Source organism: Eschrichtius robustus, chromosome 18 (assembly GCF_028021215.1).
Source record: "Eschrichtius robustus isolate mEscRob2 chromosome 18, mEscRob2.pri, whole genome shotgun sequence".
NCBI classification, from domain to species: domain Eukaryota; kingdom Metazoa; phylum Chordata; class Mammalia; order Artiodactyla; family Eschrichtiidae; genus Eschrichtius; species Eschrichtius robustus.
The window spans coordinates 70,464,764-70,488,384 of record NC_090841.1 but is presented as its reverse complement, the minus strand read 5'-3'; the positions used below and the strand labels follow the sequence as shown (position 1 = coordinate 70,488,384).

Below are 23,621 nucleotides of genomic sequence, written 5' to 3'. Positions count from 1 at the left end.
TTACAAAATGCAAAGTTTATTGAAGTAAAGATTTACGTTCCAAGAAGTCTATGTTTGAGAATGCGTCAAGATTCAAAAAAGCCATACTATAATGTTTCATAATTTAAAAGGAAAGAGAAATATATTCTCATTCAGGTGATGTCTGAATTAACATTCACACTGTCTTTCAAAGGGGATCCTATAACTTTCGAATTTACTCAAATTTGCAATTCTTGCTACTAGCTAAGATTTAAATAGGTAAAAGCCTTCTGGCCTTAAGAATTAGTAAAAACATTGTCACCAACTTCAAAATTGAATCAATCTTCCTTATATGTACCAGTCACAATTCCATAAAGAAGTGTCATTCATTCAAAGAAATAACTGTCATTCAACTCTTATGTGCAATAGAAAAAAAAAAAGTCATCACACAAGGGGACGATGTAAATAAGAATTAAAAGGTATGTTACTACCCATCCACTAAATTTATCCTAACACAGACATACACAATACACATAACCCTTCTACAACTCAGTAGGCCTTATAAAGAACCAAAAAGAATTGGCCTCAATGAGAAATGTTTGGGGAAAATTAATGATTTAGTAATGCTGCTTCTTTTCTGAATCAACATGGAATCCTTCCTAATGACTACACTATTTACCACAATAGCAGAATAGTCAACTTAAACTTCTTAGTCTAACTGCAATTACAACCTGTAAAACTCAAAAACTGCATAATTATGACACAGAACTTTATGTGTCTCCATTAAAATATTATTCAGAATCATACATTATTAAGACAACTAAACATCAATACTCATGCCAATAATTCAGTAAATCCCATGAAGGGCAGCTATTACCATAAATATTAACAATGTAAGTGTGAGAGCTATAAGATCACTAACCGTATTTTAAAAATAGAGATCCAAAGTGAATCTAAATCAAGGTACTTGCAATACCCTAACAGTTCTCAAAAATATATACTGAAAATTAAAATAAGGCTGAAGTTAGTACACACAAATTTTAAATATATGTTACCTTTATTTTATAGTATCTCATCTCTTAAAAACAGTCTCAGAAACTTAATTCAGAGATGCTTTAAAGGCATTTATATGTGCTAACAACTCTGCTCCTAAATGCCAATTATTTCATAAACTAATACATGTTTTCTCGTTTTGTTTTTAAAGAAGACCAACACAATATGAAAGCACAGACACTCTATGAGTTAGGTTGCCCACTGCAGATTGGCTACAAAGTTATAACCTATATACTGATTTTCTTTTACCTTTGGTGGAAATATATAAACAATATCATTTAAAAAAAGCATCATTCTTCAGAAGCTTAACTTCAGACAAATAAATTTTGTTTCCTAATCTAATTAATTAAATTTTGTATTTTTATGTTTAATTAGTTAACAAAGTTACAAAGACAAAATTTTACTATGAAAACACAATTCTATCTTCAGGACCAGAACAGAAAATTCATTAAAAATTCTCTAAAATATGAGATTTGAAAGCTGAAAAAAAGAGTGAGTGTAGAACAGATTCTGTTTCAAGAACATAATGAAAATGTTAAGTATACACTGGAATTTTTACATATAAAATCAATTTTACTATATCTAAAAGTTTAAAATATTCTCTTACTGACTGTCATGGATAATAATACTTTAAGTCAGATTTAAAATATTTGAGAGCTACTTACAATCCAGAAGGCAAATTCCTGGCTGCAGTGATACCAAAGGAATACCGCACAGCTTCAACGAGGATGAAGTCACCCACCGCTGACAAAACCCAGGAACCCAGCAGAAAGGACTAAAAATAAAACAGGAAGAACATTATAGAGAGGAGTCTTCTAAAAATAGACTAACATTTATTTAATTAGAACCAGCTCAGGTATATATATATTTTTTAAAGTTTGTTTTTGTTTGAGCAGACTTTTCAAAGTGAGGGAGTAAAACCATATTGGTCAAATGTATTAACTTCCATAATTTCTAAGTATGTTGAAGAAAAGATATTTATAGCATGACTTATTTTTACAACTAATACACAAACCATTAAGCAAAATAAGTGATTAGAATTTTATTAAAATAAAAATCCTTATTAAAATGGTTATTGCTGGGCTTCCCTGGTGGCGCAGTAGTTGGGAATCTGCCTGCCAATGCAGGGGACACGGGTTCGAGCCCTGGCCCGGGAGGATACCACATGCGCGGAGCAGCTGGGCCCATGAGCCACAACTACTGAGCCTGCGCGTCTGGAGCCCGTGAGCCACAACTACTGAGCCTGAGCTCTGGAGCCCGCAAGCCACAACTGCTGAGCCTGCGCTCTGGAGCCCGTGCGCCACAACTGCTGAGCCTGCGCGTCTGGAGCCCGTGAGCCACAAGTACTGAAGCCTGCGTGACTGGAGCCCGTGCTCCGCAGCAAGAGAGGCCAACACAATGAGAGGCCCGCGCACCGCGATGAAGAGTGGCTCCCACTCGCCTCAACTAGAGAAAGTCCGCGCGCAGCAACAAAGACTCAGTGCAGCCAAAAAAAAAAAAAAGGGTTATTGCCCACTCACACTGATATTATTATCTATTATCATCATTATTATTTTATTATGCTAATGGCTTAAATTTAAATTTTTTCTTTGGTTAATGTCCATGTTCCAAATCAGACAGAGGATCATGTAATAAAAAGATAATTGCTAATGAAACACCAAGCTTAACAAAATAAAACTATTTAAAAACAAGACAACAGAAACATTTTTTTCTATAACCTAAGTAGCAAAGGGAAAATACATAAAAACTTACCGCAAATTTTCTGCTTCCATATCTTCTTTCAAATATTCTAAAATTATAAATAAGCAGACTACTGCAGAAAGTATCTTTCAAATCAAGGCAAATTATTCTTCCACAAATCAACCTCCAAATCTAGATGGGGATTTAAAAAAGAATAACAAATAAGAGTAAGATTTGTTCAGGTCTCTTCCTTAGCAAATTTATTACGTTTACTTTATACTGCTTATTTTTAATACTCTAAGCTCAGATTCCCCAAGGTAGAACTGAAACTCTCCATATCTCTGTAGCAGCTCTTAGAAATGCACACTGAGGGCTCCTTAAGAGGTTCTAGCAGGAGAGCGTGGCTATTTGCACCCCTAGACAGAGGGTGATTGTCCTCCATCCAGGCAGGTCCCACCTCTAGAGCACAGATGCCCACAAAGGGGTGCAGGAGAAGGGGACTGTCGCCAACTTAGCCAGATGAACCAAATTAACCCCCCAACAGAAAGGTACCAACTCAGGGCCACAGGGCCCTGACATTCCCTTACAGCAGTGGTTCTCAGGGCTGGCCATATGCTAGAATCCCTTGGGGATCTTTCTAAAAAAGTACACCAATGCCCGGGCCCCACCACTAGGCTCCCTGACTCAGTTGGTCTAGGGTGAGGTCTTGGCATCAAAAAAAGAAAACAGTTTATGTAGGTGATTCTACTGTGCAGACAGGATTAAGAATCATTGTATTACAGCAACTGAAAGCATACTGAAGCTCTACTATATTCCAACAGAAAGCAGTAGTATGGATAAATAACTGAATCACAGGAACTTGGCAAAGCCCACCTAAGCAATGGCGTTAATGACATCCCTATGAAGAAAAGGTGTCAGTGCTCAAGAATGGATTATCATGCTTAAAATGGCTAATCAAGTATTTAGCAAAAAAAGGTGGCAGGTTATAACCATAATTTGCACTAACACTCTCTGATATTGTGATTTATAATAAGAAATATATTTTGGTCTTTGCCCATTGGAATTTCCAAAGTGAAGAAAGCTATAACGGTGTCTTTTGTCATGTTAATGAGGTGACTTTTGGAAGCACCTAAGAATGGGGGCGGGCTTCCAGGGGAACCAACCTTGTGATTAGAAGGTCTGAACTTTCAGTCCCACACCCTGACCTCCGGGGAGGGAAAGGGGCTGGAGGGTGGATCAACTGCCAATGGCCAGTGTTAATCAGTCCTGCCTCTGTAATGAATCTCCACAAAAACCCTAAAGGACAGGGTTCTGAGAGCTTCCTGGGTGATGAGCATGCGAAGATCTGAGGAGAGTGGGGCTCCACACCCTTTCCCCTTACCTTGCCCCATGCATCTCTTCCATCTGGATGTTCATCTATATCCTTTAATAATAAACTGGTAATCCAGTACATTAAATGTTTCTCTGAGTTCTGTGAACTGTTCTAGCAAATTAAATGAGCCCAGGGAGGGGGTCGTGGGAACTCTGATTTACAGCCATTCGGTCAGAAGTACAGGTAACCACCCGGGCTGGTGACTGGCATCTGAAGTGCGAGTGCAGTGGGCAGTCCTGTGGGACTGAGCCCTAACCTTGTGGAATCTGATGCTCTCTGGGAAGATGGCGTCAGAACTGAGTTCAACTGTTCACCAAGTTGGTGTCTGAGAATTGCTTATTGCTGGTGTGGGGAAATCCCTGCCAAGTTGGAAATGGTACCGGGATACCCCTTTTGCACTCCACTTCACAGACAAGACCCAGCACCAGCATTTTTCATGCGATCAACCCATAAATCTTGAAAGCCATAGACTTCTGCTCTTCCCAGCAGCAAAAACCCAAGAGAATTTTCCTACTTGGTTTAACCACCACTATAAAAGTAATTCACAGACTCCCAATCTATTAGAGCTGAGAGAGCTTAGCTCCTCTAACAGATATTCAAACTGAGGCAAGTTTTTGAAAATGTTAAGTATGCATACTAATCATACAAAAAACAGATTTAACATTGTTTAATTCTCTTGAAATTAAAAATTGCATTTCCATGAGTAAAAACTGAAGCTGAAAAGAGATGTGTAAAAGGAAATAGTGCAACTGCTTCATTATAATCTGCTTTGCTGAAATTATCAATAAATACAACTAGAGAAGTTACTTGTTAGTGGAATATTAATAATAAATAATATTTCTGACAAATTTAGAGGCTTTGAGAGACTAAGAATGGCAGGAAGGAAGGCAAATCAAAGAAGAAGGCCTGCCTTCTCCCCTCCCGGAGGCCAGTGGAGCGGAGCTCACCTGGAAGTCGTCCTTGACTGCCTGGAGGTCGTACACAAAGAACCTCTGACAGTGTGGAAGGAGGAGGGCCAGCAGGAGGGACAGGGCACTGGGGACCAGTAAAAGACCCTTGGACACAGGTGCTTTGTCTGGAGGGAAAAACAAAACTGCTTTCAGAATGACTGTCCCTAAGATTTTAAAAACCACACGAGTGAAAAGCAAGAGAATTCACTTCTTTTGAATTAGACTGAAGACAAAGTGCACACACTCTGGACTTTAATTCTTATTAACATATATTTTCAAAACATCTTCCTGCAGAGGTAAGTGATCAAAGGGCACTGGAAAGCAAGTGAAATCGGCTGACGGGGGCTTCCCTGTCATCTGGCTCTCATACGAGACCAAACCAGGTTTACTTCCACGGAATATCTTTTAGAAGACAGTCACCAAAGTATAGAGAAATAGACAGAGGAGTACGTTTTCTATGAAACTGACCAGTTAGCTCCTGAGCATGACTGGGATTCACATACATAAACATTTACTTTAAGAAATTTAAGAAGCGGTTAAAAGCGCTAACACTGCTGCCTGCAGTGGTCTGCTGAGATTTTCCACCACGGGCACCCTGGAGCCTTGTCTAAATCTCACGCAGCCTTCAAACAACAGCTCAGTTTCCACTTACATCAGTCTCTCCCATTTTAGCCTGAGGGGCTCTTCCCCCAACCTGCATCCCCATTTCCAGGTACTAGCTGAGGAGTCAGGGTCTGGAACCTGTTTTGCCTTCCCGACTACATTAAAGATGCCCGAGGGAGGCCACCTGCCTTCTCTTCTCTATGTTGGCCATAAAGCCTAGCACAGCTCCTTGAGGGCATGAAATGTCCAGATCATCAACAGGCAAGACCACAGGAAAGCATCACGGACATTTTCAGACAGAGACATTCTCAGATTGTGTGAGGTGCACTTCAATGGGGAGTGAATCTACCAGTTACGGTTGGTAGTGCGGTTACTGCACTTGTTTGCGTACATAAAAATAGCCCAACTACTTCCTCTCTGGTAAGGTCTTACAAACAGCTAAACTGGAACCATCGGTAAAGTGGCTGCATACTGTCTCCACGACCAAGATGCAATCAAGGCTCCAGGGAATCTAAGAGCTAACGGAGCTCCCCGCCCCCCAGAAAACGGAGTCCCCACCACCTAGTACCCCAAACGTACCGCAAAGCACCGTGGTTGTGAGCCTGACCAACCTAAATCCTAACGCGAGCAATTTCAGCCTGTTTTCCTCACTGTAAAATGAAGATAAGAGACGCTACCTCAAGAGTGTTATGAGAAGTAAATAAAGAATGAATATAGGGAAAACTGCTCCAACCACCGCAATCACCACCCCAGGAGAATGGGCCTCCTTGGTTAAAGGCAAGCTCCTCCCTTATTATTCCGACAGGACTGAAGACGGAGCAGAGGTGACAGAGGTGCACCTTGAAGGTTTCCTCCTTCAACTTGGACTTCACCGATCCTTGTGAAATGGGTCCCATCATTTATTCATTCCTGCCTCTTCCTTGCTGCCTGCAAGATTCCACTGTAGGTTCATGGTCTCAAATCTCAAACTGACACTCTCCACTGACCAGCAATGCTACTGCTCTTCTCTAGTAAGTGTGCTCTCTCCTCAAACCTTCCTGCTCCACACTCCCAATGGCTTACAAGTCACCATATGAATAAATGAATGGTTTGCTTTGGTATTCTCACTCATATCTCTACAATTAATAAGCACCTACTACTGCAGACCATGCATTATCCTAGGTCCTGCGGTACAGCAGCAAATGATGGACAAAGTCCCTCCCTTTGTGGTACCTACAGTCTAGACAGCAGAGAAAAGAAAATACACAAAGCAAGGTAAATATCATGTCAGATACAAATAAATCCTATAGAGAAATTAAGCGGGGTAAAGAGCGAGGCTGTGTTACCCACCATGGATTTCCTGCTCTCTTTCCAGATAAAAGATAGGATTGCTACCCACCCACACCTGCCCCTAACTGAAGTGGCATATGGCAATGTGACTTGCTTTGTCCAAGTCAACATAATAGATGTCACTTCCAGGCAAATATTGGAGAGCCAGTGAACGGCCTTTCCCTCGGCCAATGCTCAAGATGGTGGCTATGCTATGAGCCGGACGCCAGAGTTCAAGACAATACGGAACAGGCCCTGCCAGGCAACTTACAATGGAGGAACGCCAGCAGTAAGAAACAAACCTTGTCATTTCAGGTCCCTGACATTTTATAGCCGTTTGCTACTGCAGCATAACTAGCCTATCCTGGTTTAGGGGAAAACATAGTGCTAGTGGGGAAAGAAGTGTGCTCTTTTTCATAGCGTGATTAGAAGGCCCTCCGACAAGGTGAAATTTGAGCAGACACCTGAGGATGTGGGCCTTGCAGATATCTGGGGAGCGGTATTCTCGGCAGGGAAAAGAGCAAGTCCAAGTGCTGTGAGACAGGAACACACTCAATACGATCAAGAAACAGTAAGGCTGCCAAGGCAGCTAACAGCAGAAGAAGCGAAAAGCAGAGAAGCAGGATATAAGGTCAAAGAAGTCAAGGAGCAAACAGTGTAGAACCCTATAGGCCATAAGGACTTAACCTTTCCTCTGAGAGTGACAGGATGCTCTTGGGGACGTTAAGGAGAGGAATAACATGATCAGACATGTTTTCAAAGGATCGCTTTGGTTGCTAAATTGAGAAGAGATTACAGGAAGGCAAGCATAGAAGAAAGGAGACCAGTTAGGAGGCTATCATAATAATCCAGACAAAAGATGATGATGGCCTGGACCAGGGTGGTTTGGGTGGGGGTAGTGAGAGTGCTCAGAACTGGGGTATGTTTGGAAGGTACAGCAGGCAGGATTTGCTGGCTAACTGGGTATAACGTATGGGCAAATGGAGAAATCAAAGATGACCCAAAGTTTTTGTTGCGAGCCAGCAGAACTGTTGCCAGTTCCTAAGGTGGAAAATTCTGTCACCCTCGCCCTTACCATGCCTACAAGATCTGGGCCCACCTTGCAAACTGTTCCCTAACCCCCATCTCCACCCCCCACCCCCTAGGGCTCTACCCTTTATACCAATGCTGCTCAAAGTAACTAGCCCACAAGCTGTTACCAGTCCAGAGTGAGAACAGAATGTGAACCAACACACTATGTCCTGCAGGGAGGAAGTCCTGCTATGAAAAAAGTATCACCGGTACTGAACACGTGCTCTGCTCAAATGTCACCTTATCTGTGGATACCCCATGTAATTCTCTATCCCCTTTGTTCTGGTTTATTTTTTCACAGCACTTATCAACAACTGACTTATTAATAGTGATTCACCAAATCTATGATTCAAACTGACTGTAAGATATACCATTATTTTAGGTGTTACTATAAAAGAAACACTGTCAAATAATTCTAAGATGGCATCAGCTGTAAAGTACAACCCAATATCAGAAACACTAAAATGTGAAAAAATGCAATTTGGAATCAAGAAATACATTTCTCTGTGTATTTTCCATCTCCCCATCCTCAGTCCCCACTAGAATATAAGCCTCTTGAAGGCAACAATTTTGTCTGTGTATGTTCACTGCTGCAGTATCCCTCATGCCTATAACGGGATCAGGTCCATAAAGGCAGTCAACAAGTGTTTATCTAATGAAAGGTGACTGATATATAAGAGATGTTCAATAAATACTGGTGAAAGCAACCCAAGCATCCATTGATGGATAAGTGGATAAACAAAATGTGGTATATCCATACAGTGGAATACAATGAATTATATTCAGTCTTTAAAAGGAAGGAAATTCTCACATGCTACATCATGGATAAACTTTTTGGACATTATGCTGAAGGAATAAGCGAGACACAAAACGATAAATACTGTATGATTCCATTTCTATGAGGTACCTAAGGAGTCAAATTCAGAGACAGGAAATAGAAAGGTGGTTTCGAGGGGCTGGGGGGAGAGAAGAATAGGGAGCTGTTTAATGGGTATAGAGTTTCAGTTTTGCAAGATGAAGAGTTCTAGCGACAAATGCACAACAATGTGAATGTGCTTAATGCCATGGAACCATACACTTAAAAATGGTTAAGATGGCAAATTTATGTTATGTGTATTTTACCACAATTAAAAATAAAGACTAAAAATAAATATAATATTTACTGAATTAATAACAGATCCTATTTATACAACCATTTTAATTCTGTCTAGGACTAAACCCCTAAAAATACAGACCTGATTACTTAACTCAGATAACACTACCATTAAGTCCTCCTCTTAAGATGAACAAAAATCAGATCCCAAAAACCTACGAGGAAAGTAACAGATAATATACAATGGTCCAAGAAGTCCCACGTCAGAGGACAAGTATACAGTATTACTATGGACAGCAGGATTTACCAATTAACTCAAGATCTGTACATTTCACCATACGAAGTTTACCACAAAACAAAAAAAGAACTTTAAATGATTATTAAATTCTAGTTAACAACATGTATGCTTAAGTGTTTAGAGATAAAGTGACTACAACTTACTTTGAAATCCACCAAAAAATAAGACAAATTGATGAAACAGAGAATGGATATTTAATAAAGCAAATATGTAAAATGTTAATTGCAGAATCTAGGTGGTAGGTATATGGTGTTCATTACACCATTCTTCAACTGTGGAGGTGGGCACATAGTGAATCACAGAATATGAGAGCTAAGACTTCAAAATACACGAAGCAAAAACTTATAGAAACAGATAAATCCACAAATATAGTAGGAATCTTCAGCATTCCTCTCTCAGTAATCAATAACACAAGTAGACAGAAAATCAGTGTCACGGACTGAAATGCCCCCCGCCCTCCTCCAGATTCATATGTTGAAGCCCTAACCCCCAATTCGACTGTATTTGGAGATAGGGTCTTTAAAGAGGTAGTTTAAGGTTAAATGAGGTCACAAAGGTGGGGCCCTAATCCAATCTGTTCTTATTGGAGAAGGAAGTGGCACCAGGGATGCACACATACAGAGGAAAGACCATGTGAACACACAGGGAGAAGATGGCCATCTACAAGCCAAGAAGAAAGGCCTCAGGAAAAACCAAACTTGCCAATGCTTTGATCTTGGACTTCCAGCCTCCTGACCTGTGAGAAGATAAAATTCTGTTGTTTAAGCCAGCCACCCATGCTGTAATACGTTGTCATATCAATCAGTAAGAATATAGAAGACTTGAAAAACAATATCAGTCAATTTGACCTGATTGACATATACAGTATACTCCACCCAACGACAAAAAATTACACATTTTTTTTCAAATGGATAAGGAACATTCCCCAAGATAGACCATATTCTGGGCCATAAAACACACCTCTATAAATTTAAAGAAATTAAAATCATACAAAGTACGTTCCCTGATTACAACAAAATTAAAGTAGAAATCAACAACAGAAAGGTGGATGGAAAATCCTCCAAATACAGCTGACCCTTGAACAACACAGGTCTGAATGTCAAGGGTCCATTTATATGATTTTTTTTCAATAAGTACATACCACGGCACTACACAATCCATGGTTGGTTGAATCCACGGATGCGGAACCACGGATATGAAGGGCCAACTATAGAGTTATACTCGGATTTTCAACTGCATGGGGATCAGCACTGCAAACACCCACATTGTTCAAGGGTCAACTGTACTTGAAAATTAAACAACATACTTCTAAATAATACCTGGGTCAAAGAGGGAGTCACAAGGGAAATTAGAATATATGTTAAATAGAATAAAAAGTAGTACAACCAAGCAAAATTTGTGGGCTGCAAATAAGGCAACGCTTAGAAGGAAATTTATAGCATTAAATGCTTATACAGGAAGAGAAAAGGTCTCAAATGACAATAAAGACTACAAGCTTTAAAACACTAGAAAAAGACGAGCAAATGAAACCCTAAGCAAGCATACGGAAAGACAGAATTATGAGCAGAAATCAATGAAATTGAAAACCAAAATATAATAGAGAAAAATCAATGAAACTAAAAGCTAACTCTTTGAGAAGATCAATAAAATTTATACACCTCTAGCAGGACTTATCAGGAAAGAAAGAGAAGACTCAATTACCAGTATCAAGAATAAAGGAGGGGACATCATTACAGATGCCATAGACATTAATAGGCTAGTAAGGGGTTGTACAACATTGTGAAATGCACTTAATGCCACTAGACTGTACACTTAAAAATGGTTAGAATGGTAAATTTTATGTATGTACTTTTATCATAAATAAAATAATTTTTAAAGGATAATAAGGGAATATCAGAAACAACATTTTAGCCACAAATTTGACAACTTAGATGAAATAGGCAAATTGCTTGGAAGATGCAATCTGCTTATCAAAGTCAAAAAGAAACTTGAACAGTCCTAGAGAAATGAAGAAACTGAATTCATAGTTAAGTCTTCCAACAGTGGCCGGGCGCGGAGAGCGCAGCGCAGTGCACCACGGGCGCACCGCATGGCAGGGCATGGAGGAGAGCAGCGAGTCCCAGCCGACCGCGGGCTGCAGCGATGTGCACCCGAGCGGCGATCGCGGCGGCGGCGCCCCCTCATGGGCCCCCGAGGACGCCTGGATGGGCACGCACCCTAAGTATTTAGAAATGATGGAATTAGATATAGGAGATGCCACCCAAGTTTATATAGCATTCTTGGTTTACCTGGACCTCATGGAGAGTAAAAGTTGGCATGAAGTAAACTGTGTGGGATTACCAGATCTCCAGCTCATCTGCCTTCTTGGTACTGAGATAGAAGGAGAAGGGTTACAGACTGTGGTACCTACACCCGTCAGTGCTTCCCTCAGCCATAACAGGATAAGGGAGATCTTGAAGGCATCTCGAAAATTGCAAGGTGATCCAGATTTGCCGATGTCTTTTACTTTGGCCATAGTGGAGTCTGACTCCACAATCTATTACAAACTTACTGATGGATTTATGCTGCCAGATCCTCAGAATATTTCCCTTAGAAGATGACACCTATACTTCCCGATGCTTGCTTTCTTCACACAAGATTGGATTGAGACCCATCAGCCTGATTCATCTTTTATCTCAGAGATAGTCAGGGTTGACTTAGCTGGTCCCATTCCATAAGTTTTCTTTTTGAAGAATAAAACTTTCCCAGATAGAAGAATTTATTTTATTCAAAAATATAGGGTAGTTGCTCTAGAACTTTCTCATCTGGAGACAGTTTATAGTTGTATACAAGTTTATGCCTAGGGTGTGTTCAGAAGAGTAGAACATTGTTGACACTGCCACCTCTTTCCCTTACTCAACCCTCTCAGTGCCTTTTGGTCACTACAGCTAGCCTGGAATGAATGGCATTTCAGGTACACCTTGACACCTGGAGAGTTTACTTTAGTCTGCTTTTTCATCCCCAATAGAAAGTATTCTTTCAATTGGTTTTTTCATGTTGCAATTACTGTTACTTCCCTCTTTGGTTGACTTTAAATCAAAACTAAAAATATGCTCATCCAGAGTGTAAAATTACATGTCTAGATTAATAGGGACCAGAGAATTGCTACCTACAAGAGTACTGGGTCTTTTTTTTCCATTCTTATTACCACCACCTGTACTGTATCATAGCTAGAATATTACAAGAGAGATAGTAAGGGACAGTGTTAACCTTAAAAACATCTTTCTTAAGTAAACCCAGTTTTTCCACTTCTGTTAATACTTCCCAATTAAGTTGCCTAAAGTATAAACAATTATATGCACAAAGATGTTTCAAGTGACATTTTGGGGCATATAATAATCCAAATTATAAATGACTTAAAAGTTTAAGGCAAGGGTCAGCAAAATTTTTCTGGAAAGGGTCAGAAAGGAAATATTTTAGGCTTTTCAGGTCATATAGGCTTTCTCACAACTTCTCAGCTCTGCTGTTTGTAGGACAAAAATAACCATAAACAGTATCTAAGTGAATGGATATGGCTGTATTCCAATAAAACTTATTTGCAAATACAGGGCCATAGTTTGCCAACCACTGGTCTGGGGAAATAGTCAATGAACATATATAGCTAATGAATGGTGTGTTATGCACCCATTAAAAATTAGTAATGAATATACTGAAAAACATGAGAAAATATTTAGTAACGAAAAGCAAGATACAAAAGTATATGAATGTGTATGACTATGGCTATAAATAACATACCAAGTATATAATAAAAAGATGACAAAATAAATTACTAACTGGTTATAATAGGACGGCAGGGCAGGAAATGGATGACTTTGTCTTTCTTCAATGTTTTAGTTTTTCTCTATTTGTATTACTTTTATAATAAAAATGTTTAAAAAAAAAAAAAGTCTTCCAACAAAGAAAACTCTAGGCCTGACGGCTTCACTGAAGAACTGTACCAAACACTTAAAGGAAAAAGAATACCAATCCTACACAAAATCTTCCACTACGTAGAAAGGAGAGAACACTTCCCGATTCATTTTATGAAGCCAACATTACACTGATTCCAAAAACAAAGACATTAAAAGAAAACAAGAGACCTATATCTCAGACCAAATTGCTAATATTTTGTTGCAATATTCTCAACAAAATATTAGCAAATTGAATCCAGCTATACATAAACAGGATAATACATCACAACCAAGTGAAGTTTACACCAGGAATGCAAAGCAAATCAATCAATGTAACTCACTACACTGGTAAAGAAAAATGTACTGCACAACTCTATTCACATCCTGTACAATTATGTGCTTATTCTATGAAGCCAATTTTTGTCCACTCATGAGACAAAACTGGTCACCTACTGCTGTGTAGTTAATGACAGGTTATCCCTTTGATCTAACCTTACTCCTAATACTATCCAACATTTATTGAGCACTTAGCAAGTGCAAAGTCCCATTCACAGCACTTTATGTGCACCACCTTGTTCCTGAGGCTCCTACTCCTCAGGGCCTTTACATCTGCTACTCCCTCTGCTCAAGATGTTCTCCCCACATCCAGCCTGTCCTCATCACTCAGTCCTCATTTCAGACAGCAACTCAGAGTAGCATTCCCTCATGACCTTTTATTTATTGGAGAGCACTTTTCACTATTTGAAATTCTTCTTTGTTTCCTTCTTTGTCTGTCTCCCTCACCAGAATGTAAACTCAGTGAAGGCAGGGTTTTGCTTGTCTTGCTCACTACTATACATTTCTATACCCAGGACAGTATCTGGCATATAGTAGTGTTTTAGTAAGTATCTGGTGAAGGAAAGGATTATATGAGGTAGACACGACCCTCTCCAAATTTATAATATGAGAAAACTGCGACTCAAAGAGTAAGTTACCTGTCTGTGATCACAAATGACTTAGCCTGGGTTCCACTTAAAATAAAAGGCAAGACAAAGACTAGCCGGCAGGTAGTTTATTTTGGAATGTGGTTCCAGGGAGCAGGAGTGAAGGACACAGGGAATGAAACACAGAGAGAGAGTCAATACAAGGATTCATTATGAAGCTGGCCACCTCTATGAGTTACAGATGTTTCTGTCAAGTGCTGAGTCCCACAGGATTTTCTAAGAAGCCTCGTGAATGTATCTCAGAACCATCACCCAGGGAAGAAACAGGAAAGCATTTTTATCCATCATCCCTCAAACGTCTAGAGTGGCCACAGAAAAGAAGCCCCAAGGGAAGAACAGAGAAATAGGCTTTACCAAATCAGACCAGGTTACACCAAACAAGAGTATAGAAATACATGGAATAAGAGGTGAGGCTGAGGACACAGGAATGCTGTTCAAGAAGAGGTGTCTGATCTAATGGCCAGGGAGTGGCAGAACAAACCCTGATAATCTGACTACAAATAAAACTGCTTCCTATGCTGCACGGCCACAGAGCTCCATGGTCCAAAGGGACTGTCACCTGCATGGTGGATTTTAAGTGAAAAACATACATAGCCACAAACAGCAATAACAGAAATCCAAGTGGTACCCTAGGTAACAAAAGTAAATGCACTTGTGAATGGAGATATAAAAAGACGGCAGTCTGGGAGGGTACAACACAGAGTGGTGGGTACTTATTAAATGTTAAACTGATCAAAAGTTTAAAATATATATACAAACCCTCTGATCCAAAAAAAATCTACATCTAGGAATTTAGCCCAAAGTAATTATCACAGATATACACAAAGATTTTTGCTACAAAGATGCTCATCACAGCATTGTTTATAATAGTGAAAAAACAAGAAACATGAATGTCCAAAAGGAAAATAGATAAATTATGTTCTACCCATAAAATGGAATAATACTAAATTTTAAGAACTAGGTTGTAGAAAAATATTTCATGCTTTGGAAAGATGTTCCTAAATAATAAGTGCAATATTTCCAGTAGCATTATTATATATTGAATAATGCTTTTTAAAAAATAGTTCATAAATACATGGGTTTTTTAAAAGCACCTATCAAAATATTAACAGTGGCAATCTCTGAATGATCTGTTCACGGGAGGTTTTAACTTTTTATGAAAATAGTTTAAGAATTAGAAAAAATAATTTTGGTTTAACTAGTTACTAACTCAGTTAAAAGTTTCATTAAATCCTTATGCAGTGGGATAAGGCAAATCGCTAGCAATCTGCTGGCCCCCCTGTGAGTGGAGCCAGGAAGTGGTTCATACATGAGGAACCCAAGCAGTGATCAAATGGAAGGTTAAAAAAAGTCACTTCTTTACAATGGGTCCTTCCACTTTTGAAAATAGGGATGTAACAAATTTTTGAGAACAACAGACAATGCATTAATCTAAAAATAAAAATGCAAAACATCTATGGTAAAGACAACATAAAACACCGAAGTTTAAGGTGTTTCCTTTTGGGTCATTCACCTCTTTGGTATGAACGCAGTACGAAGCCATCTCTCTGTGGCAAAGAATAGCAATCAGGCTATGGTGACTGTGTATTATCCTAAAATAATTATTACAGTATATGTGGATTACTTTATGCCAAGCACTGTGCTAAAAAAAGCACTTTCTGTGTAATACCATCTCAGTGAATGCTTATAGTAAACCTGAGGCAATACTTAGTTATCTGAATGTTCTAGGTGAAAAATAGGCTAAGAAAGGTTAAATAACTGGTTCAAAGTCACAGCTAGTTAGGCTGAGAGCTGGACCAGTTCTGCCTGACTCCAAAGAAAAAGTTTTTGCAATATATAACAAGGAAATCTGATATCTTTATATCATGGTCCACGGTCCAAAGGGATTTTTCACTCTTACTATTTTTAGTACTTCACTTGTATCTTTTTGGTTGCTCAAAAAGTTAAACATAGAATTACCACATGACCCAACAATTCAACTCCTAGTTATATACCCAAGAGGACTGAAAACAGATATTCAAACAAAAACCTGAATATTCATCGCAGCATTATCCTAAGAGCCAAAAAGTGGAAACAACCCAAATGTCTATCAACAGATGAATAAACAAAATGTGGTATATCCATACAACGAACTATCAGTTATAAAAGGACACATGCTAGTAACACATGCTACAATATGGAAGAACCTTGAAAACATTATACTAAGCAAAAGAAGCCAGACTCAAAAGCCACATATTATGACTCCATATACATGAAATGTCGAGAATTTAAAAATCCAGAGACAGAAAGCAGATTAGTGGTTGTCAGGGGCAGGGAAGGGGAGGGAATGGTGAGGGACTGCTTAATGGGAACTGCGCTTCTTTTTGGGGTTGATAAGAATGGTCTGCAATTAGAGAGTGGTTGGTGATGACTGCACAACAATGTGAATGTGCTGTTAAGTCAATAATTGTACACTTTTAAATGGTTACAACGGTGAATTTTATGTTATGTGAATTCTACCTGAATAAAAATATGCATCTTTTAGGTACTAAAGATACTAACCACAGGTCTTGCAAAGCTTAGCCATGTGGGCTGTTACAGAAGCATCGTAGCTGAGGAGAGATGCAGGGGATGGGGATGGGGGTGAGGAAAAGGCAGCAACCCAGCAACTCTGCCCATCCCCACAAGTCACCACGTCACAAAGTATATTCGTCAAAAACCCCGGTGTGGTTCACACCCCTGGGAGGAGAGGCTGCCATATCCTACCAGATCGGTTTTCCTATTTCTGACTACTCAACTATTCGGTAAACTTCTCAGGGGTCCCACAAGAATGGGGTGATTTGGTGTTTTACGAAGTCACCTCCTTAAACTTTTTCATCAAAAAGGGGCTAAACCAACATGTGTAAGTCCACGAAAGTGCAGAAACCCGTGCACTGCGAGGGACACCTTCTGCATCCACCTTGCTTTACTCTTCGGGCCTATGAGCTTCCTGGAAGAAAACCTGATGAAACACACCCTCAGTGACCAAGTGCCTTCTGGTGACCGTCTCCACAAAGACATCCAGAAAACTGCCTGGGAATCAAAGTGCCTGGGTCCCAAGTTTATTTTTGTGACAGTCAATTACGTACAATGCTCGGGAGTAAAACACTGTACGCCATCCATGAACCTGCTGCTGTTCCTAACACACCGGGGAGAATGTGAAGGCCCTGGGCGTCTGCTACACTGACCACTCCCCACCCAACAGGTGGCCCGGGGGCCTGGCTTGGGAGGGCAGCCCGTGAACGCTTGTTACTGGACCAACGCCTGTAAAACTCATCAGCAAAATGAACAGGAGAAAAGGCTAGGAAGTTTCCAGAAAAGAACCCCGAAAAAAGGCAAGAAAGAGGAAGATTTGCCCTCTAGAGACAAGAATGTATTCTATATCTAAAATATGCAACAGCATGAATTAGGGGGAAAAAAAGAACGAGCAATAAAACTGAAAAAGGAAGTTCTAAAACAGAGCCAAACACAAAGGCTCGCGACACCAGAGAAAAGTGTGTCAGATCTGCACGTCATCAACAGTGGCAATAGGCTCCTACACTTTAATTTTAGTCCTGCCACTATGCTGGACACTACTCGGGTTTATCCTTCTTAGGGAGATTTTATACAAACATAAAGCCTTTCCTTAAGTGTGAAAAAAAAAAAAGGCAGTCATTGTTAAAAGTGCTAACTAGACAAGGAATACAATAAAGTGAAATAATAATTTTAAAAGCCAAAAGAAGTAAGAAAATTATAAATGTTACACATAAATAATGATAAATTATTCAACGGTAGGAACAGCTCTGAAAAAGTGAATCAGAAAGCTTGTCTAGACAAGCTTGTTCTAGACCCATGCGATAAACTGTAAGAGAAAAGAAAAAAAAATTTTTAAGAGAAAATGTGTGGTTATTGGCAAAAAAAAAAAAAAAAAGATCTGTTGTAAATTCAAGTGCCTAAGGAGGCCAGGCAGGTAGCAGTGAAACAGAGGAGGTAGGTGGCCAAAAGCGCGCATCAGTGGATTTTTGTCACATAACAGTTCATCCCCGGTGTGCCAGACCATCATCCCAAGAGCTAAGAGGAATCTGGATTTCTGTCTGAAAGACACTAATTTTAAAATGTTGGAAGGTGACTCTCCTCCCACCCCCCTACCCTCGCCACCAACACATAGCTCAAGCAAAACACATCTGTGTGGACTGCCAGTGTTCAAAGTCTGGCCTAGAGAATCATCACTGAGGTGAATGCCTATCAGAGCAATGCTAATTTAAGAGAAATCTGAGTCGTAAGGACCAAGGCTGGTGAAGGTGCTGCCCTAACGGTAACAGCTCCAGGACAAACCAAGGATGGTTCTATATGTTCAAAGACCCTATGAATCTTTGAATCAACCAAAGTAGATTGACAAGTAAGGATACCATACCTCTAAAGACATACACTTGAACATCTGAGAAGATAAGCAGGAGAGGGAGTTATCTGCTCAGCAGACGTTTAATGTAAACTAAACGGGTCTATTGGGGGGAAAGACGCAAACAAAGATGCAAGATGGAGAAACCCAAGTCTGATTTTAAAGTTTGATGATCCAAGGAACCTCTTCCACTCCTGTCTGGTGGAAAAGCCTACTAAAATAGAGAACCAAGCTTAAATCCTTTCAAGTTTGGACCTGTACACGGCCTTTAGCACCTAATCCATTTGTGAGTAGAGATGCCACTAAACATCTTTAACCACTGATGCTGAGACTGGCTGGTTGGTGGGGACAAAAAACCCCACTTAAACACCATAAACACTAAAATTAATTCTAAATGGATTGAAGAATCAAATAAAAGCAATGAAAGCAAAAAGACAGCTCGACAAAATTTCAGTTCAAGATGACAGGCTCCTACACCTGTCCACTTTTCCCGCCTCCCAAAGTCATATTGAAATAAAAGGACCTTCAAAACACCAGAGAAATGCCTCCTTCCAAATAGTCCAGGGAACTAATCAGTAAATACCAAGACCTGGAGAGGAGCATAAGCAAACAGAATTACCCAACAGAATAATTTACAGTGTTTCTCAAACTGCAGTCAGTCCCATTACGGCACTACAATTTTTGTTATATCCCAGTGTTACCTATCCTATTATTTAATATTTTTCTTTAAATCATCTTACTATGTTTTAGTTAAATAAATGTATTTTAAAGGAAACTTTATATCACTATAAGTGCAAAACGAGTGTCACTTTGTCATCAGTAGGTGGTAACTATAAAAATAAACACAGTTTACTAAATTCTAACTAATATTGTTGCTGCAGAAAGATCTGGGCCTGCCTCCTGTTCTCTATGTTACCAGAGGAAACTAGCTGCTGTTAGAAAGGTTATTTCAGACTAGCAGCTAACTGAGACTTTCTCTTTGTTACAATCAAGAGGAAAAAGAACTGAAAAGGGAATTATTATCTTAGGTTTGTTTCAATGGCCCTTAGTGTTGAGCCCACATCCTGTTTAAACCATCCCCCGTATAAATGGTGCACGTGCCTGCCGTGACAGCTGGGCCAGGCCCTTCCACAAAACCCCACCCCAAGACACACTCCTTTGCATTTTCTCATACACAACCATTCACTTGACCACCCCAGCTGAAGAAAAGGTTTTGCCCCCAAAGTAAAGTCCGAGAAATGCCCTCCAAAGAAAGTGGCGATCTACTTAGGGAGGACATTGTAAGGGTCTGAGGGCTGAGAAAGACTAGAAAAGAGCTCGGGCATCTTCAGACGCCCACAACAGATGCCAGCCTGGGTAACGTGGGACAGTGGGAGGCAGGTGGTAAGAGGAAGGGCAGCTTCACTCAGAGTAAGATTTATACAAAGAGCCAAGCCCCCCTAACCTGGCCCACAGCAGGGGATTTTCACCATCTTTGCCTGTCTCCTGCTCCCCACCTCTGCACCCTATATGGAAAGCAGCCTATTCACAAGCTCTGCAAACTTGAACTGAGCCTACAGGCAGCCCTGCCAGCTGAGGTTTGGACCTCTTGGGGACAAAGACCTATCTACAAATAAAGAGGAAACCCACACCAGCTACTTACAAATCCAGTCTTTCACTATGTAGAAGAATGGTCAAGTGAGCATCCGGAAAGCTCACCCCCGTGTCCTCTGCACCAAAACGTTTACTGCAGGAGGGATGCCAGGGGAGAAAACAGAAGACTCAGAGAAGAAAATGACGCAAGGGTCAAGAAACAGCAATAATTGAGTGTGAACTTAAGTAGTGAAGAAATATTAAAAGAAATTAAGAGACTCCTTGAAGTAGCACAGGTTTTCTGACCTAGGGCTCTATCTTCTTCTACGACACCAATCACACACCTTGGTTCAACAATGAATACATAATCATAATAATGTAAATATAGCTATTGTTATGATTTTCTATATAAAATCAACCTACAGACAAAACATGGAAGGCTTAACTATCATTACAGAACAGGCTATAAAAACACACAACATACATAGAACACAAATTAAGAACTGAGAGACAAAAAAGTACATGTTCTTGGGCTAATTTTTCTCATTTTCATAGTGTAGTCTACTGACTGTGCCAAAAATTGATGAATCAAAAAATAAAGGGTTTTGTCCATTGTTTAAAATTATAAATGTAACCACTACAAGGGGTAACCAAACCAAAACTAAAACATGGAGAGGTTGGAGGTATGCAAATTCCTCATCTTTCATTATGTGGAATCTATAAGCAGAACCAGTAGTTGACAAATCAATAAAGGCATAAATATATCATTTAAAGCTGTAATAACAGAAGAAACAAAGAAAGTGGAACTTAAAAGTGGCTACTGCTAGTGAAGAGAATTCATATTATATCCTTATATAAATTTTTACCATATGCTTATATTACTCTTATATTAATTACACACACACACACACACACACACACACACACACAGGATTCATAAGCAAAATACAATCTACAAGAATATTCTCCAAACTGTTCTGGGACTGAGAAGAAAAAATTTCATGTTTCACTTTCTCCTTTTCTGGGTAGCCTGAATTTGTACCAGCAGTATATATTACCTACATAATTAGAAAAATATAAGATACAAAAATATTAAATGAATATTTAACAGATCTCAGGAGGCCCAGGACTTAATAAAGAAAAGGATGAATTTGGCTAAATACAATTTATGAGCTAAATCCCTTTATTTTAATGACTTATTTAAATGAAAAACTTTATATGAGAAAAATTTCATGAATAAAATTAAAAAGCAACTGACAAGTGGTTAAAATATTCGTAACATATACCATGACAAAAGCTAGTACCCTTAAAGGACTTTTACTAATCAATTTAACAAAAACAAAACAAACACTAACACTCCAATAAAAAAAGAAAGGGCAAAGGACATAAATAGTCAAATCAGTTCAAAAATATATTAAAATGGCCAATAAATATGAAAGATGAAAATAAGTTCACTTTCCCAGGCATTCAAAGAAATGCAGATTAAAACAATGAAATGTCATTTTTCAATCTCTCAATTGGCAATAATCATTTTAAATTATCATACTCAAGTGTCACAAGAGTTTGGTGAGAAAGATATTCTCCTAAACTGCTGAAAAGTGTAAAGTGACACATCCTTTCTGGAAGGATTTGGCAATACAGATCAAAAGCTTAAAAATTTTCCTATTCTTTGACACTATAATTCCACGTTTGTGATCATTTCTTTAGGATGAAGTCAAAGATGTGATCAATAACTTAAAGACGTTCACCATAACATTGTTTAAATGGGAAAAAAACTGGAGAAAAACATTGAAATATAACACGTTGTAATCCTCAAAGTCATGATTCTGTATCTAAAAAAATGTTAGGGGAGCACAACAAAATGTTTATTTGAATGCCATGTCTGTATAAAACACGTGTGTGTGTGTGTGCCTGAGAGAGAAAGAATGCATAGGTAAGAGCCTGTACAGAAAAAAATCTAAAAGAATGAGCACTAAAATATCAGTGATGATTATTTAGGTGGGAGAGTAATGTGTGACTATTCCTTTCTGTATTACGTATTTGTGTAATTTTTTAATTTTTTTGGCAGCAAGTATGTTTCAGTTTTGTAATAAGGCAAAACAAAAAAATGTTAAAAGTCATCTTTGAACATTATTAATAACATGGGGCAAATTCATTTAAGGTTAAATGAAAAAATCAGAATATGAAACTGTATGTAGCTCCAATTTTGCTTTTAAATCTGTTTACATACATACATATGAAAAAATTTACAGAACACCAATATGTTAAGGATGAAGTCTGGGCAGCACAGTGAAATGGAATTTTATGTTTCTTCCTTTTATTTCCCAAATTTTCTATAATGAAAACCGTTCCCACTAAGTCTTAGAAACAAAGAGTTAATAAAAAGTTAAATTTCCTTGTTGCAGGGCCCATAAGCCTTGGAAGTACTAATTTCCATCATCAATCTTTAAAAACAACATTAGGGACATCCTGGCTTCAGAACGCTTTCCAAATATTAATACTGTGCTCTTTCCACTGTATCATGCTGCATTCAAGGGACTAAGGTAACATAAGCATTGGAAAATGTCTGAGAACAGTGGCAATATAACTTATAAAAATCTTAAGAAAAATGTCTGGGAAAGAGAATCATGATTTAAATGAGGATTAAATGACAATTTTCATTTATAATTATAATTTAAATGAGGGTTAAAACTTAAGCATGTACAGCATGATGACCATAGGTAGGAATAATGTATTGTATACTTGAAATTGGCTAAGAGAGTAGATCTTGAATGTTTTCACCACACACACACACACACACAAAAAGATGAGGTGATGGATATTTTAATCACCTTGACTGCAGTAATCATTTCACAATGTATGCAAATGACAAAACATCACATACAACATGAATATATAAAATTTTTGTCAATTATATCTCAATAAAGCTGGAAAATATAAACTGAACAATAAAATTTGGGGTTTAAAAATAAAACAATTTTTTAATTGAAAAAATACAAAAATACAAATGCAATTTTTAAAGTAGCTTGATTTAAGGTAGGTTCCGCCTTCATGACTAAAACTGATAGTGCCACAAGTTGAGAATGGAAAAAGTTGGAGAAGTTAGATAATAACTTGACTAATAAGGGAAGAGAAATATAATAATAATAATAATAATAAAGGAAAAAGAAAAACGTGCAAATAAAAACAACAACAGTGCATTAGCTCCTACAAAAAGATCCTAATTAGGACATAAAACATCTCTAGTAAAAGCAGAACTGGATCTTGGTTCTGCTTTAGGAAGAAAGAGGGAGACTCATGGACTGAAAGAAGGAACATGGCGGACACATGGGGAACCAGCTGCAGCAGTCACAAG

The 23,621-nt window shown here is 38.8% G+C and overlaps 1 protein-coding gene and 1 pseudogene across 1 annotated transcript in view; one reads left to right on the top strand and one right to left on the bottom strand.

The window, feature by feature from the left end:
* The window catches only part of UBAC2 (UBA domain containing 2), a 164,811-nt gene that overhangs the window by 131,576 nt on the left and 9,614 nt on the right, over positions 1-23,621 (bottom strand). Inside the window, exons 2-4 of the mRNA XM_068526835.1 lie at positions 5,011-5,138; positions 2,764-2,883; positions 1,677-1,786 (exon numbers count right to left, since the gene is read on the bottom strand). Coding sequence (XP_068382936.1) covers positions 1,677-1,786; positions 2,764-2,883; positions 5,011-5,138 — 358 coding nt within the window. The remainder of the gene's footprint in view (positions 1-1,676; positions 1,787-2,763; positions 2,884-5,010; positions 5,139-23,621) is intronic.
* On the top strand, positions 11,462-12,159 carry LOC137752054 (tRNA-splicing endonuclease subunit Sen15 pseudogene; annotated as a pseudogene).